The following is an 18,688-nucleotide window of genomic DNA, read 5'->3' as shown; positions in this document are numbered from 1 at the left end:
CCTCCTGGCACTTAGCAGCGTACACTATGTTACTCTGCTTCTGTCGGGGGTCCAGCGTGCGTTGGGGTTTAAAAGCAGATGAGACGTGGTGATCACATAGAGGCAGTCCACCAAATCATCAAGCACTTAAAGTAGCATCATTCAGTACAGACACTGGATAATCAAACTGCCACTCCCTGTACCCGAAGCAAACTGGTAATAGAGTTGTTTTATATGAAAGTTTCTGCATTCATACAAACCCTCCTGTCATTAAGCAGACTCAGCACAGAGCAGTTTTATTAACAACTCCTCAGCTCAAGGAGACTGTTGTTGTTTTTCTTTACTAAATGTTGTAGTGTAAAATGATTGCTGCAAGCAAAGTGTAATAAGTGGAGTTGTGGATTATGTGTCAAGATAACCAGTACTGAATGATTTTAGAAACTGGAGCTGACAAAGGTCAGGAAGACAAAGAATTGGAGGAGAAATGTTTTTCAGTTTGATCTGTGGATGTGTCCTATTAAGATTTAGCCTTGAAAAATAAAATGGTTGAAGTTGGTGTGACTTTGAATCGTGTTTTCAATGCACTTTTATTACATTACAATATGCCATTTTCTTGTAATCTTCTATTATTGTAGCATCTTTACCTTACAATATGAAGCGCCTTGAGACAGTGTTGGGTTGTTACAGTGTGGCGCTATATAATGAAATTAAATTGACTATGTAATGTGAAACATTAAGATTTAATCTTTACCTTTAGCTTTTTTTTTTATTTCTGGAATAATAATAATGTTATTTTAAATGAGCAGGTGCCGCGAGGGCAGAGCCTCCCTCTCGGATGACGTCACGTGTAGACACCTTAAAGCCTGCATGAACGAGAGCACTTCTCGCCGGGTGCGGTGGCGCGCGCCTGTAATCCAAGCTACCGGGAGGCTGAGGCTGGCGGATCGTTTGAGCTCAGGAGCTCTGAGCTGCAGCGGACTATGCCGATCGGGTGTCCGCACTAAGTTCGGTATCGATATGGTGCTCCTGGGGGAGCTCGGGACCACCAGGTCGCCTAAGGAGGGGTGCACCGGCCCAGGTCGGAAACGGAGCAGGTCAAAGCCCCCGTGCCGCTCAGTAGTGGGATCGCGCCTGTGAATAGACGCTGTAGTGCAGCCTGAGTAATACAGCGGGACCCAGTCTTTTTATACTCTTTCCCCTCTCCACAGAAATATACACACAGCACACACACTCACACATCACGTTTTTACAGCTTATAACACCGTCAACACAGCTTCTCTCTCCTTTCTTTCCATTGAAAAAGACTGCTGTTTGTTGGTTCCCACAGCGCCTCCAACTTGAGGAAGAAGAAATTACCAACACATTGCAACTTCACTAATAATAATTTTTTAATAATAATTCATAATAACTGTAAAAATTATACAAATAACCATTTTTCTTTCTTCGGTGACTGTATTCAATGAACACAAAAATAAACAAAAGCAGCCTAAAGCAAAGCTCTACTTTCTCTTTTTTAAATAAATGAAGCATGACTACTTTCAGCTATTATGTCATCCAGAGCTTCAATGTGTAATCTTTTGCTTGGCAGTTGTAATATCCACAGTCTCCCTGTGGTTTACAGTTTAATGCTACAGTGCATCAGGAGTATAAGAGAACCTGTAATGCCTGTTGCAGGCAAACTGATGTCTGAAGATTTGAAAGATATTAATTTACTAAATAAAATCAAAATGCTGGACTGTAAACAGCACAGAACAACAGCTTGAATTTATGTTGTGTTTTTTTCTGCTCATAGAAAAAAATATTTGAAATGCACTTCAAATAGGTAAGCACTCACCGCAAGTAATAGGTAATGCAATTAAATATGAGAAACTACAACTGTGATAGGCTACAACTTTAGCTGGCTAAGAGAAATGGATGGATGTGGATGGATTTTTCCACATTTGTCCAAAATAATGGAATGGGAGTTTGTTCCTCTTTGAACTAATTTTTTTTTTAAAAAACTGGAAAAATCCTCAGCACTCTATATAAAGACGTGTGGACGTATCCTATAAAGATTTAGCCTTGAAAAGTAAAATAGTTGAACTTGGTGTGACTTTGAATCTTATTTTCAATCCACTTTTATTACATTACAATAATTTTGTCTGCTATTTAAGATGTAGCAGGGCTTTATGGGCTATCAAACAGAAATCTCTTAAAAGTGAGGAAACATTAGCCAAATAGAATGAATATGGCACATTCCTCTACATGACTAGAAATGAAGATCAGAAGCAGGGGCCACTCTGGGTTCAAACCTTTAGGGGGGCTCAGCTGTTAAATCATAGTGTCATGCATACAGTGCCTTGTAATTAATATTAATGGAATATGCTGTTTAAAAGTGTAATTTAAACTTTTAAAATTTGCAAACCTCAATTCAGTATATTAAACATCACAATGTTACATTGAAAAGCAGCCTAATTGGATGATCTATTATTGTGTCTAAGAATATTTTGGAGTGAATAATCATAGATTTTAATATAATCCACCCATTTTAGTCATCAAACCTGAGGCAAAGGCTCAGTCGTTAAAGATGTTTTAAGGAATCATTTGTTGCCAAGCAGATAAGATGAGAAACATGCACAACATTATTTCAGTCTCTTAATCACATAGAGGCAGTCCACCAAATCATCAAGCACTTAAAGTAGCATCATTCAGTACAGACACTGGATAATCAAACTGCCACTCCCTGTACCCGAAGCAAACTGGTAATAGAGTTGTTTTATATGAAAGTTTCTGCATTCATACAAACCCTCCTGTCATTAAGCAGACTCAGCACAGAGCAGTTTTATTAACAACTCCTCAGCTCAAGGAGACTGTTGTTGTTTTTCTTTACTAAATGTTGTAGTGTAAAATGATTGCTGCAAGCAAAGTGTAATAAGTGGAGTTGTGGATTATGTGTCAAGATAACCAGTACTGAATGATTTTAGAAACTGGAGCTGACAAAGGTCAGGAAGACAAAGAATTGGAGGAGAAATGTTTTTCAGTTTGATCTGTGGATGTGTCCTATTAAGATTTAGCCTTGAAAAATAAAATGGTTGAAGTTGGTGTGACTTTGAATCGTGTTTTCAATGCACTTTTATTACATTACAATATGCCATTTTCTTGTAATCTTCTATTATTGTAGCATCTTTACCTTACAATATGAAGCGCCTTGAGACAGTGTTGGGTTGTTACAGTGTGGCGCTATATAATGAAATTAAATTGACTATGTAATGTGAAACATTAAGATTTAATCTTTACCTTTAGCTTTTTTTTTTATTTCTGGAATAATAATAATGTTATTTTAAATGAGCAGGTGCCGCGAGGGCAGAGCCTCCCTCTCGGATGACGTCACGTGTAGACACCTTAAAGCCTGCATGAACGAGAGCACTTCTCGCCGGGTGCGGTGGCGCGCGCCTGTAATCCAAGCTACCGGGAGGCTGAGGCTGGCGGATCGTTTGAGCTCAGGAGCTCTGAGCTGCAGCGGACTATGCCGATCGGGTGTCCGCACTAAGTTCGGTATCGATATGGTGCTCCTGGGGGAGCTCGGGACCACCAGGTCGCCTAAGGAGGGGTGCACCGGCCCAGGTCGGAAACGGAGCAGGTCAAAGCCCCCGTGCCGCTCAGTAGTGGGATCGCGCCTGTGAATAGACGCTGTAGTGCAGCCTGAGTAATACAGCGGGACCCAGTCTTTTTATACTCTTTCCCCTCTCCACAGAAATATACACACAGCACACACACTTAAATATCATGTTTTTACAGTTTATAAAAGCGTCAACGCAGTTTCTCTCTCCTCTTTTTCCATTGAAAACCACCGCTGTTTGTCGGTTGCACAGCGCCTCCAACTGGAGGAGCGGCGCAATGACCACCACTCGCGTCATTTTAGCTAAACGAAATTTTATGCATAACTACGCCCACAAGATGGCGCTAAGCTAGCAGTGTGCGAGTCTAGTTACACCCAAAAAACTTAAGCGAAGAAGAAAACGCTTCTCTTCCTGTGTAGGGCATGTGCTTCCTGTGTCAACCATGCACATGTGGTAAACAAGCGCAAGCATGGATTTTTCAAGTAAGTGGAGTGATCTTCCCAAAGGTCCGAGTCTGAAAAATCTGACAGATGGAAGCTTTGGCCACATGAAGGACACCCAGCATGCTGCCATTCAGGATCTGACCAAAGCTCACATCGAGTCGTTTGACCAGGCAGTCACAGACGGACTCAACCGCGTTGTGCAGGTCAGCAAATGTTTCTTCAAAGTTCTCAACAATGTGATGAATCACTTCATTAAGACCAGCGATTAACCCCAACTAGTTAAAACTACGATTAATAGCGTACACTGTGTGACTCGGAGTTGTGTAAGCTTGTCTTGAGCACGCAGTGCAGTGATATGCAGTGAGTTACTGTAGGCCAGTGAAAGCCACCATAACAACGATGAAATGAGTGAGTGAAGAATTTGGTTTCCTGCTGGTCGACTAGCTGCTGGTATCATTTCCAGCAGTATTTTCTCTGAAAGCTGCTCAACCTGCTGTGAACATCCCTCTTGCAGTTGCTTCCCATAATCTTTGCCTTTCTTACGTTTCTCACTTTTCCGTCACCTTTCCCAGTCCATCCCCCCCTTAGAGTTCATGTTCAAAAATGAACGGATCAGCCTTGGTTTCGTTGAAGCTGCCATCCAAAACCCAGTGGTTGCCAAAGGAAACATCTGCAAGGAAATGAAGGTGTTCCCAGCAGAGTGCCGGGGAAGAAGATGCTCGTACAAAGGGAAAATAGTGGTAAGCCTGAGTCGTGTTTATATTCCCACAGCAACGTTTTAAAATAATCCATGTTGACTGGGTGAGTGTTGACTCATTTCAGGCAGACGTCAGCTGGTCGATCAATGGAGTTCCCAAAGGCATCATCAAGCAGTCTCTGGGTCATGTGCCCATCATGGTGAAGTCCAAGCTGTGTAACCTGCATGGCATGTCCCCCAAAGAGCTTGTAGAGCATCACGAAGAAGCCGAGGTAGGATATGGCAACTGTACTTTTAAACTGAGCCAGGATGGGTTTAAATATTGTCCTATAATACCAGCATCAACTTTGACAGGAAATGGGAGGTTATTTCATTGTGAATGGAATTGAGAAGGTTATCCGCATGCTGATAATGCCAAGGAGGAACTATCCTATCGCCATGTCAAGACCCAAGTGGAAGAACAGGGGTCAGGGTTACACTCAGTACGGTAAGTATTACTTCTAAAGAAAACAGTGCAGCAATGAGTCCACGCCTGCATGTTTTCACCGGCTTTTTCTTCACTCAGGTATTTCTATGCGTTGCGTGAGGGAGGAGCACACAGCCATCAACATGAACCTGCATTATCTGGAAAATGGAACTGTGATGCTGAACTTCATCTACCAGAAAGAGCTCTTCTTCCTCCCACTAGGCTTTGCATTAAAGGTGAGCAAGCCTGCAGCTTTCATTACAGAACAGTTAATGATAAAAATCCTTTAGGCTCATTGTGTGCTCATTTGCTCTCATGTTCCTCAGGCTCTGGTGGACTTCACAGACTTCCAGATCTACCAGGAGCTGATCAAAGGCCGCGAGGACAATTCTTTCTACAAGACCTGTGTGTCCGAGATGCTGCGCATCGTCATGGAGGAGAACTGCACCACCCGCAGCAAGGTGCTCAATTACCTCGGAGAGCGCTTCAGGGTTAAGATGAACCTCCCTGAGTGGTACACAAATGAACAGTGTGCCAACTTCCTGTTAAAGTAAGTTCTGGGGATGGATACGGTTGACACCCGTTCTGCTTTATGTTTGGTGGTATGTTTATTTAAAAAAAGGGGCTTACTCTGTTTTGATCAGTGAGTGTATCTGCATCCACCTGAAGTCAGACGTGGAGAAGTTCTACTTGCTCTGTCTGATGACGAGGAAGCTCTTCACTTTTGCCAAGCAGGAGTGCATGGAAGAAAACCCCGACAGTATCGTGTGCCAGGAAGTGCTCACTCCTGGTCAGCTCTACCTCATGTTTCTGAAGGCAAGAATCTTCAATATTTTTCTTAGTTTTTTTTGTCTTTGTCCTTTCTCCTTTGCTGAGCAGGACTGTAGTAGCATTTCAGCTGCTCCTCTTAGGCAGATCATTTGCCTCCATCTCACCCGATTGCTAACATCTTTCACAGCAGCCCTCTGCATGTCCTCCTTCACTACATTCATGTTTCTTTTCTGTGGACTACTTCTTGTCTTTTTACCTGACTGCTCCATGTCCACAGTCAGTGTTGGGTAGTAATGGAATACATGTACAGTGGTCCCTCGCTGTAACCTTTCACGTCCTCGCTGTTTCGCGGATTTTTTTGGTGCAATTTTTCATGTTTTTTTTGTTTTGTTTTTCCAGCACATTGTGTTCTGCATCCTGATTGGCTGTAGACCATTGTCAGTCAATCTCGTGCCGTGTCTCCTTTACAGTACAGAATGCGTTCAGCTTGTTAAATTTACGTAAATCTTCGATCGCTAGCAGTGTGCTGTACTGTATGTTTGTAACTTTTCTCCCCAACAAACACAATGTCGACGAGACGTTTTGCACCGTCAAAGGCAACCGCGGGTGCCTTTGCCTTCATTTTGTAATACTGGACTTATTTTTCTACGAAGGTTTGAACTTTGAGAGCGTTTAAGAGAGAAAAGTGTTGTGCCTGTCTGCGAAAAGTGTATAAAGTGTGTAGTAAGGGGTTTTACAGCCTTAAAACATCTATAGTAATTGTAAAAAATAAAGTTGGCTACTTTGCGGATTTCACCTATCGCGGGTTATTTTTGGGACATAACTCCCGCAGTAAACGAGGGACCACTGTACCGGCATTATGTATTTAAAATAACTGTATTCTATTACAGTTACCGTTTAAAAAGGTGGTATTCAGAATACAGTTACTTTGTTGAAATAAATGGATTACACGGCGGTCTTTTCCTGATTCATATGTTAGACTGTGCTCTCTTTTGGTATTTCCACGCCGGTGGAAAGCCATTATGGCGAGTAGCCTTCAGTAATAGTAATAAATCACACAGCAGTAGTACATTCATGTAGTTGTAAAAAGCATGATAATATATTAACTAATCCAAAGTATTTGGAATACGTTACTGTCATTGAGTAACGTAACGGAATACCTTACAAAATACATTTTGGGGCATGTATTCTGTAATCTGTAGTGGAATACATTTTAAAAGTAACCTTCCCAACACTTTCCACAGTGCTCACACAAAGTGTCTTCTTCCACTTAAGCCTTCAGTTGTGTGATTTAACCACTCAAACGTTTTCGCAGGAGAGACTGACTGCATGGCTGGTGTCTGTGAAGCTGTCCTTTGACAAGAGAGGCAGCAAAGTGACCGGAGGATGGAGCTCTGAAATGATGATAAAGATGCTCAACATGGGAACTGACTTGACCAGACCATTTGAATATCTGCTGGCCACTGGAAACCTCCAGTCTAAGACAGGTCCTGTCCAAGACTAATACATGGCCAGCTTTGAAAATTCACTAAAACATTCATTCATTCATCTAAAAATGTGCTCCCTCCTCCCACAGGTCTGGGCATGCTGCAGAACACCGGGCTGTGCGTTGTAGCTGACAAGCTCAACTTCATTCGCTACCTGTCTCACTTCCGCTGCGTGCACAGAGGAGCAGCGTTCGCTAAGATGAGGACCACCTCTGTGCGTAAGCTGCTGCCCGAGTCCTGGGGCTTCCTGTGTCCTGTCCACACTCCAGACGGCGAGCCTTGCGGACTCATGAACCACATGACAGCCAGCTGTGAAATTGTGGCATTGACCTTGTCCACCACGTCACTGCCTGCTCTGCTCTGTTCGCTTGGTGAGGACTGACTTCAGGCAGTTGTTGTACAATCTTACCCAGGACCAAAAGCTAGTCCATTGTCTACCACAGAACTAGACTCTATAGATTTGTGACAATTAGGGAGGAGAGGTCGGCGCGTGTGCTTGCAAATGAGAGACATAGCAATACTTTCATGAATCAATTGTTAAATAATACTTTTTGTAAGGTATTCCAATAACAGTGACCTGCCTGTGGGGAAACGTCATTAAAGTAATGCTGAAATAAAAGATTAACTCAGGCAGTCATTGATATACTTCGTAGGCCTGGCCAGGTAAAGTCTCTGCACGTGGCACTGGGTTGAAATGCGTTTGCTGTATCTGCTCGTTTAGGTGTCACTCCTGTGGATGGAACTCCTGGTCGGGCCTTTGCAGACTGCTACCCTGTGGTCCTGGACGGTGCTGTTGTTGGCTGGGTGGAGGCTGACTTGGCTCCAGTTGTGGTTGAATCACTGCGCAGGTTCAAGGTATTGTCTTCTGTTAGCTGCTCCCTTTAGCTGCACCACAGTGGATCATCTGCCTCCATCCCTAGCATCCTCCCCTGTCACATCGGCCCTCTGCATGTCCATCCATGAATCTTTTCTTGCTCTTTTTCTCCTGCCTGGCAGCTTTATCTTCAACATCCTTTGTCCGGTATATCCACTGTCCCTCCTCTGCACATCCAAACCATCTCAGCTTTGCCTCTCTTCGTTTATATTAATTTCTTATTGCCTCCATCCTGGTCTCTCCCAATGAAAAGCTATGATAACATAAGCTCCACCTCTTTTTGTCAGTTCATCAGAGCAGGTCTTGCTACCTACTTAAATCCCTTTTGCTCTTGTTGCTATCACCTCTGACACTGGTCTCCATCCACTCTACCCTGCCTACACTCTCTTCTTCACTTCACTTGTGCACTGTCTGTTGCAGGTAGGGCTGCCACAAACGATTATTTTGATAGTCGACTAGTCACCGATTATTTTTGCGATTAGTCGACTAATCAGATCATCATCCATTGGACGTACAGCGTACAGCTTATTGCACCAGCAGCATCTGGTCTTATATAACTATCATTAGCTTACAGCTTGAAGTGTTTGTGCTAACTAAAAATAAAGACAAGATGGTAGTTTATTAATTTTTAATGAAATTTGCAGATTGTTTCGGTGAAGTTTAATAAACTCCTTGCTTTCTAAAATATAACAGGACACCGGAGTATATTATCCAGCGTCTCACACTTCTGATGATCAGCTGTCTGCTTGAAGTTTATTTAGCTGTGCAAAAACTATAACTTTAATCTTAGCCAAACCGATTTACTCAGGAACAAATAAAATACTAAAGAAAGCCAAACAATAACATTTTAAGTTATCTAAGTGACTTATATATCATGTTTAACCTGAGTAGCGAAAGACAGTGGTGGGTTTGAAAACGATTTGCCGGGAGTCCGGTGTTCTCACGGCTCTAGTTAGCCTTGCCCCCGCCTAGCTAACGAGCTAGTGGGTAACAGACGTCTCCGAAAACGTCGGAGAGCTTTTGAAAATATGCGGTGTCTTGATAAACTGAGCAGATATTTGAGGTTTACACAGCTACATTCTCGCCTGAAAATATGTTAAACGTTTATTTTGTGACCCAGAAAGAATAATAAGAGTAAAGTTAAAACTAACTAGCTGCCGCCATTGTTGACAGCTGCGCTATGAATTCTGGGACACAGCTTCTTCTTCTTCGGGGTTTAACGGCAGCTGGCATCCTTGTACATGCAGTGCTGCCATCTTCTGTTTCAGTCCGTTATTACACCCTTAAATCCTACTACTCATTCCTGCGTCCTTTGTGATCTTACAAAGCTTCAAACGATGCGTCGACTATTAAATTAGTCGTCGACGATTTTAATAGTCGACATAATCGTGACTAGTCGACTAATCGTGGCAGCCCTAGTTGCAGGTTCACGGTATACTAACTCCTGCTTGGTGTCACCTGTGTATACTGTGCAGAAAACTGATCTTTAAAACTTATACCTCCAGGTGTTAAGAGAGAAGAAGATTCCTCCCTGGACAGAGATTGTCCTGGTTCCCAAAACAGGCAAGGCCAGCTTATATCCAGGCCTGTTCCTCTTCACAACACCTTGTCGCATGGTGCGGCCTGTACAGAACTTGGCTTTTGGCAAGCAAGAGTTGATTGGCACCTTTGAACAGGTAATGTGTTAAAAGTGGAGGGTTTTTTTGTAGCTGTAAGAGCACCGTTTTAGTCCGAGCACCTTTTCTCCTTTGCCTGCAGCTTTACATCAATGTCGGAATCTTGGAGAATGAGATTGAACCAAGAGTAACCACACACCAGGAGCTCTTCCCTCACAGTATGCTCAGTGTGGTGGCAAACTTCATCCCATACTCTGACCACAACCAGAGTCCCAGGAACATGTACCAGTGTCAGATGGGTAGGTTATTTGAATCTTTTCTTTGACAGTTTTGAGCAAACCTACATTTTCCATGAACCACTGTGCTCATTCCCCTTATTTCAGGTAAGCAGACTATGGGCTTCCCGCTACACTCTTTCATGGATCGCTCTGATAACAAGCTGTACCGGCTCCAGACCCCACAGAGCCCACTAGTCAGGCCTTATATGTACGACCACTACGGCCTCGACAACTACCCCAGCGGCACCAACGCCATCGTGGCCGTCATATCCTACACAGGCTACGACATGGAAGATGCCATGGTGAGTTAAATGAAACTGTTCTCTATTTTTAATCGGGATAGGGTTGAACTCTTGACACATGTTGTTTTCATCAGATTGTGAACAAGTCGTCATGGGAGAGAGGCTTTGCCCATGGAAGTATCTACAAGACGGAGCTGGTGGACCTGGCAGAGAAGGTGAAGGGAGAAGACGGCGTGGTGTTTGGAACCAAGCCAGGCGACCCCAAAGTGAAAGAAAAACTAGACGCTGATGGACTGCCCTTCATCGGATCGGTGCTTCAGTATGGAGACCCTTTCTACAGCTACATCAACCTCAACACTGGGCAGACCTTTATCTCCTACTACAAGTACGCGATAACATTTTTGTAGCAGTGTGATCATTTTTCATCAGCTCAGTTGTAAAATACCTCTGTTATTCACATTTTATGGTTTCTCTTCTCTGTTTGCAGGAGTCAGGAGGCCTGTATTGTTGACAACATAAAGGTCTGCAGTAATGACGGCGGCTCAGGCCGCTTCAAGCGCGTGTGCATCACTGTACGAATGCCCCGAAATCCCACCATCGGTGACAAGTTTGCCAGCCGCCACGGACAGAAGGGCATCCTGAGCCGCCTGTGGCCGACGGAGGACATGCCCTTCACCGAGAGCGGCATGACTCCGGATATCCTGTTCAACCCCCACGGCTTCCCCTCCCGTATGACAATTGGGATGCTCATCGAGAGCATGGCCGGCAAGTCGGGCGCCCTGCACGGCCTCGGCCACGACGCCACACCCTTCACCTTTTCCGAGGAGAACTCGGCGCTCGATTACTTTGGCGAGCTGCTTCGGGCGGGCGGCTACAACTACTACGGTACGGAGCGGCTGTACAGCGGACTGAGCGGTCAGGAGCTAGAGGCAGACATCTTCATCGGCGTGGTCTACTACCAGCGGCTACGTCACATGGTCTCCGACAAGTTCCAAGTTAGGACGACAGGAGCACGAGACAAAGTGACCAACCAGCCCGTAGGAGGAAGGAACGTGCAGGGAGGCATCCGTTTCGGGGAGATGGAGCGAGACGCCCTGCTGGCTCACGGCTCTTCATTCTTACTTCACGATCGCCTCTTCAACTGCTCAGACCGCTCAGTGGCTCAGGTGTGCGTTGACTGTGGCAGCCTTCTCTCCCCTTTGTTGGAGAAACCGCCGCCCTACTGGTCATCCATGCGCCACCGTAAGACTGTCTGCACCCTGTGTGGCAAAAGTGACTCTGTTGACTCGGTGTCTGTTCCTTATGTCTTCCGCTACTTTGTAGCTGAGCTTGCTGCAATGAACATCAAAGTCAAATTAGAAGTCAAGTGAATTTTATAGGATGTAAAGATTCATGCCTTAAAGCGCCAACCCTGCACACTTTGTTCAGACGGGTCTCAATAAAGCTGCTCAAATCATGCGTGCCAACAGAAGACGATAAACGCATAACATGATGTCCATGAAAAGTTTTATTAGCCCCAAAAACATGACCAAGTATCAGTGTATGATGGGATGCACGGGTTGACAATCTTCTGCGATGAATAAAAATGTTCAGTATCAGGTTAATTTGTCATTGCTACAGTAGAAGTCAAGACTACTCAGATCCATTAAGAGAAATTATGAAATATTAAAAGTGCCACATTGGACTAAAATTTCACACATGACCACAAAATGCACTGGAAATATAAAGTGTCCTGAAAATGTCCCCTTGGGGAAAGTGTGTGCTTAATACTTTACTGAGGTGCTACTAACAGTAAATTAGTGTAAAAGTGATCAGGATGAAGTAAAGGCACTGAGCCCGTTTCCCACAAAATCGTATTTTCTTCAAACAAAACTGTTTCAAGCTTGATTAAATAAGAATAAATTAAAACTGTCTAAAACTATTTCATCACAACAATGGAAAAGAGGGAGGGGTGAGCAGCTCTGGGTGAAAGGTGAGTTGCCTACAGTGCTGGGATCATTACTTTTTTTTTTTTTAATTAATGCGTTACATTACTCACTGGAGAAAGTAATTTGTTATACCACTCATGATATTAAATACATTAGCAGCCTCTTATATAAACCTTACCGGGATTTATGCTTCAGTGAGAATGCTGTGACCACTGGTGTAACCTGTAAATACACGTTGGCTCAAAGTAGTCGACAAACACTGTCGACCAGTTCAGTACGTCATTTCCTCTTGTGCATTTCCAGCTACTGCTTTGTTGAGGTTTTTGGATTTATTAGTAAGAGAATAATCGTCTCAGTATTATGGATAAATAATAATAGCGTCAATATAAGGACTAGCAAATGTCAGGAAATTCCTGGAGGGAGATTACTCAAACTATTGGAATCACCACAATGAAGACCTGGATGCAGGAGGAAAAGAAGGCCCAGTGTCTTGACTGATACAGCATGTAAAACATAACCACATGGTAATTAACACATACTGCGCCGGCACAAGTATAAACGCTAGCAATGAAGACAGCCGCTTGCGTAGTTTATGTCGTAGGCTCTACAAAGCAGAAGTCTAAATCAAGCCTTAGGCTGCACTCCCACAAATCCCAGCCTATTGAGGACATAAATATTCTCTTATTTTAGTTTTAAGTGTGACTGCAGAGCAAAGTTTAAACAAGACTTTGAATGGGTCAGCACTGTGATTCTACTGTAGAAATGGAGGATACAATGCTGACTGCTCATTACTGCCTTTGTTACCTACTAAAGAGCAGGCTTTGGCTGCTCAGCTTTAACATCTGCTTGGCTTCCTGAATGCTAGTTTGTGTGGGCGTGCTGTATGTGCTGATGCTCGCAATGAGACGATGTTGTCTTAGCAGTATGATGCAGTTGTTTCTGTCCTGGACACAGTTTGCACTTTACCTGTACACTCTTGTACTTTTGTGCAATAAAACAAAAATAATGTCCATATTCTCCAATTTTCAAAAGTCTAAAGAGCAGGTAACCTAGTAATAGGACGGCTGGTGATTCAGTCCCCATCTGCTCCAGTCTGCACGCCTTGGGCAAGATACTAACCCCAAGTTGCCAATCCATCGGTGTATGACACTGTGAATGTTAGATAGAAAGCACTTACATAGGTAAGGCATAGAAAAACAGTGCTCGTATGAATGGGTGAATGAGGCAAGTTTTATAAAAGCACTTTAGTTCAGTCCATTTAACTCCTCCCAGCACACAAGCTGAAATTAGCTGATTATATACACGTGTTTTTATTTCATCATGCAGGTAACTTTGTGTAACTGAAGAATAAATTATAACTAATGTGATTACTGAATTGAATACAGAAATGCATGTGCTATGGAAAAATTTAACGTGATTACAATAGGGCATCAGTCTGAAATGCCTTGAACCCAACAGTGCCAATGTCAAAAACATGCTTAATAATCTCGTACAAGTATCTTAACTGTACTCGAGTTTTTAACTAAATGCAATTACTTTGACTGCCTCATGTGTATAATAGTGAAGCTTCAACACACATTTTCTTACAGACTCTATGTTCAAAATTACGGTGTCTAAAATCCCAACCAGAAACCTCAAATTAAAATGCACCTCGTTGAACACTGGAAAACTAATAGGAGTAGTACCGTAATTGTCGGGCTATAAGCCGCTACTTTTTGCACAAGCTTTGAACCCTGCGGCTTTTAGTCAGGTGCGGCTTTTCTATGGATTTTCCATGATTTTTGTGATATCGTAAGACGATTTGTTTTGTTTGTTCCGCTGTTGTACGGCACTACGTTGCCTGGCGGAAGGATCGGGGTTCAAGAGTGGTATGTTAGTCACATGTCCGTCCGCCAGGCAACGTAGTGCCGTACGAAGTAGCGCGAAAAACAAACTTCAAAGTAGCGGTACGCGTTCAGCGGGAGGCGTGGATGACGAGCGGCGATAAACTTGCGAAAAGCAAGTTATGCTCAACTCCACCGGTGGATTCTGACAGCGTGGAAAAGTGCGAAAACATCCACGATCACCAACGGATTTTGAAGGGCTGGACTGCTGCATGATGGAGAGGAGGACACCGCCACGGCCCTTCTGAGGGTGTTCGACTCTGACACTGACAACGAGGATTTCTTTGGTTTTGAAAGTGACAACGAAGGAAAGAAGCTGAGAGTGGATGACGAAGCCATCCTGAGCCTGTTCGTTTCCGATATTGGAGAAGAGGACTTTGGTGGTTTTAGAGCGCAGGAAGAAGAGAAAGATGGTGAATGACTGACTTTTCTTCTTGTTAAAGCTGTGTCACTGCACCTGAGCCTAAAAGGTAGGCCGAATCTATTTTTCTGGTGTGCTGTAGGCTACTGTTATGTACTACATGTGCAAATATGTACCCATAACTTGTTTTTCAAAATATTAATAAAAGTGGTGTGTCTCCAAACAGCCATCTCTTTCCTGACAATTCCCTTTATGCATATTCTCTTACATATGATAAGTCAACATTGAAACACCTGCGGCTTTTAGTCAGGTGCGGCTAATGTATGTACAAAACAGGATTTTCCCCTGATTTTAGCTTGTGCGGCTAATATTCAGGTGCGCTTTGTAGTCCGGGAAATACGGTAGTCATATCTAAATCAATTATATCAATAGGTAAAAATTCCCACAACATCTCAAGTAAAACTCATTCACTCTTCACCAGTTGTTCTTATTGCAGCTGTGCCAGAATATCTGGTAATTCCAGAACAGTAGTGATAGTGTAGTCTGGCTTCTCTGACGCGCCCCCCCCTGCACTATTAATCCAAACTGTGGCCCGAACTCCGGCATTCAAGCCCCCCTGAATGTCTGTGTCCAGAGAATCTCCCACCATCACACAGTCCAGAGCCTCTACCTCCAGCATGCTGAAACACAACCTGAAGATGGAGGGGAATGGTTTCTGCTCTTTGTGTTCTCCTGCAATCACAATGGCATCGAAGAACTCCTCACATCCAGCCGTCGCCACTTTCTCTCTCTGGGTCTGGGCTACGCCGTTGGTCAGCAGCAGCAGCTTGTATCTGCTGCGCAGCTGTTTCAGGAGGTTGCATACTTGAGGAGAAAGAGTGAGAAGCTCCAGACGACTGCTTTTCCACATGTTATAACACTGAGCTGGCAAAGAAGGCGTAGAGCAATTCCCTACAGTCTCCTTGATGCTTTCCTCCCAGTGATGCGCACGGACATCATCTATGGTTTGACCAGCTGAGCAGTCAAAATTCTCATGGAACAGCTTCTGCTTGAACTTGTCACAAATGGTGCAGACGGTGCTGTCATCAAGGCCCAGCGTGGTCTTCAAAAATTCACTGGTCTGTATGAAATTCAGAAATTCACCACAAGATGTTAGCCTCCAAAATCCTTTTTTCATTTTATGCAAATGCAAAAAATAAAAATAGTCATCTGTGGCTGAAGAACAACCAAAGATACAAAGAAGGGCATTTATTTAGGTGGTTGTAGGGGCTTTAGTATTCTCGTACTCTAAACAAGCAATTTTGAGGTGCGACAGGATTTTAGTTCCTCACATGTATTATGTGCTTTTTTTCCTGATTTTTCCATGCTTTAGTGGCATTTGGAATTGTTGTAGCAAAAAAGATATATATAAAACAACTTTTTTTTTTCTAATCTCCCTTTCTTTATTCTCTTGTACAGTGTGAGTGTCGGGGATGGTCATCTCAGACGCACTGCTCTGTCTGTGAGCACACCCATCCACTAGCTGTTCAAAACTTTGGTTTGCAAGGATTAGCCAATCCGAAAGTTTTAGAAAGAAGGACAAACGGAGCCCCTGCCTGTTTAGTGATTAGCTGAATAGTGGCCCCTTCCGGACTCCGTATGCGGTCCTGCCAATCGGACAATAAAAGTGAAAACTAGGCAGCAACAGCAGCGCAAACGTCCATAACAGCCACTCAGTTAGTTAAAATAGACAATAAAGAGCCCCGAACTGAAGACAGTAAAATAAATGTATCATTGGGTTGACTGAAAGACGTCACTAGTCTACGCACTTCCATGTAAAACTTACAAAAACCGACTGTAATTAGCTGACGGAAATAACTTAAATTCTAGGCGAATAATTTCTTTATTTTATTACCTTTTTTAGCGCCACTTCACCTGCTCGACTCGTTTCAATGAGCGTGTTGTCCAAATCAAACAAAATCGCTTTCACAGCCATGTCGTCAGCGGTAGAGGAGTGCTCTATCATTCTACGCCAAAACGCTGGTCGTTTGCGGAAGTGCTGCCGAGTGAAACGATTCATGGGAGTTGTAGTTCTAATTAACATCAATCCATTGCTATGTAGCTGTTGGATGGAGAGAGACTTCACATACTTAATTCAACTTCTGCTTCTCCTGAATTTGAATATTTGAATGAAATGCAAATGAATGAAGTTTTATTATTATTATTATTATTATTATTATTATTATTATTATTATTGTTATTATTATTATTATTATTATTATTATTATTATTATTATTATTATTATTATTATTATTATATTCCTCCCTAGTTATTCCCTCTTATGTATCCCCGGTATTAATTGTTAACAATTTTTTGAGAAAACTAAAAAGAACATGATCGTCACGTGAATCGAATAGCCTTCAGATAGTTCCCGGAAGTGCTTAGCGGGTAATTACAATATATAAATACAGAACTTCAAAATTGCCTTTCCTACTGTAGTTTGTATTATACAAAAAGTGTAGTTAAATCTGTGGATAGTTTAACTTGCAAGCCTTACCCTCATATATTTTAAACTTGGTCTTTTTTTTCTTTTTTCTTTTTTTTAAAGAATGCTAAATAACCACAGTCAAATAATAATATAATTACTATATTTTCTTGGAACAAAATAAACATTTTTAAGTTAATCATTTTCTGACAGTTGTTCTTCCTTGTTCTTTCAGTCATGTCGTGATAACTCTGACCGCTAATCTCTGACTAAGACTTTCGGGAAACGACATAATGGGACTGTAAGGTGACTATAAATGATGATTAAGTGCACTAGCATGAGGATAAGTGCTCTTTCTTATTAAATACAATGCACACTTAGTATTTCGAATGACTTACTCAAAGAGCTCTGGGCATTGTGATGTTTTTCCTCGCGATGGCGCCATTAAAACGAGGTATTGCATTCTTGCGTCCAGCATTATGTTGCAGATGAGATTCCTCGCTTTTTGTAATGACAATAATTTTAGTTCTTGTTTCCCCGATTAATAGTTACTAATACCTTTGATTATAACTTTATTCACAATTTGTCAAAATATAAATACAAATATTTGCAAGCAGTACAATAGTACAAGTGATATTTACTTGAAATGAAATACATCAAATCAATCAAGAATCTGATCACAGTGACTCAACAAAACACAAAACATTTACACAGTTTTTGGAACTCAGCATCTATAGTGCATTGGTCTTCATGATTTAAACAACTTGATGAGATGTATTCTATAGTTCATGACATAAATTCTCATTTATATTTTTTAAACTGGAGTTTTTATTTTAATCCTTTAACTATTAAAAAATAATAAATTAAATGTTACTGTCCATATATAGGTTTTAATTTGTAAGATTTTTTTTTGCTATATCGTGCAATGTATTGGTTTAAAAAGTCACTGTAAAATTTGTTCAGGTTTCTCAGAAAAAGAAAAAAAATCACACTGAAAGGTCCCAAAAACTCATGTATCAAATATAATAGTTTTGGCTTTACAGCTTTAATTTATATTTCTAAAGCCCAAATATAGCAGCTTTCCTAAACGTATCCATTGCCTCATTGTGATTTAGACTCTGTGCACTATTTTCCACAGCCCTAGTTCCCTTTTAATGCGTGCACTTTGTCTGTGTCCTGCTTATCTTAACCACCAGAAGGTGATGATAGAGCAGGAAACCATCAGTGTCATCGCTTGTCTACATAAATTGCCTACGTGACTCTTGACCAGGCATATTTCTAATTTAAACCATATTCCGTGACACACACTCTTTCAAAATAAAAACATACCTCAGTTCTTATGCAACCTGTCCTTAACGCTGTCTCATCTGGCAGTGAGCCAGAGGTTCACACGCAACAGTGTGCAAGCCTGTTGTACTCTCGTACCAAACCTGATCAGAAATCACAACAATCCTTTCTCACGTTACTTCAGAGGACTCTGTCTGCAGCTCGAGCGATTGTGCCTTTTTACAGAAACTGGGGCAAAAATAGTGTGGGAGGCTTAACCTGTTTTTATCTGCCAGACCAAACAGCACTTGATGCTTGCATGCGAAGGATACG

The 18,688-nt window shown here is 42.4% G+C and overlaps 2 protein-coding genes across 2 annotated transcripts; one reads left to right on the top strand and one right to left on the bottom strand.

The window, feature by feature from the left end:
* Positions 1-3,977: 3,977 nt before the first annotated feature.
* polr1b (RNA polymerase I subunit B) lies at positions 3,978-12,056 on the top strand. The gene is made up of 15 exons (XM_080868126.1): positions 3,978-4,224; positions 4,594-4,761; positions 4,844-4,990; positions 5,073-5,205; positions 5,284-5,420; positions 5,511-5,734; positions 5,829-6,000; positions 7,271-7,442; positions 7,532-7,813; positions 8,164-8,297; positions 9,822-9,992; positions 10,075-10,231; positions 10,316-10,512; positions 10,587-10,837; positions 10,940-12,056. Exons 1-15 carry the CDS (start codon positions 4,048-4,050, stop codon positions 11,820-11,822), a joined length of 3,405 nt encoding a protein of 1,134 aa, XP_080724252.1. The 5' UTR covers positions 3,978-4,047; the 3' UTR covers positions 11,823-12,056.
* Positions 12,057-12,503: 447 nt separating this feature from the next.
* Positions 12,504-16,683, bottom strand: nanp (N-acetylneuraminic acid phosphatase; the record flags this gene model as incomplete). Its single annotated transcript, XM_080868127.1, has 2 exons — positions 12,504-15,744; positions 16,519-16,683. 2 exons carry the CDS (start codon positions 16,681-16,683, stop codon positions 15,112-15,114), a joined length of 798 nt encoding a protein of 265 aa, XP_080724253.1. The 3' UTR covers positions 12,504-15,111.
* Positions 16,684-18,688: the final 2,005 nt, after the last annotated feature.

This window comes from Rhamphochromis sp. 'chilingali', assembly GCF_963969265.1.
Source record: "Rhamphochromis sp. 'chilingali' genome assembly, chromosome: 20".
Classification (NCBI taxonomy): domain Eukaryota; kingdom Metazoa; phylum Chordata; class Actinopteri; order Cichliformes; family Cichlidae; genus Rhamphochromis; species Rhamphochromis sp. 'chilingali'.
This window is presented reverse-complemented; position numbering and strand designations above follow the sequence as displayed.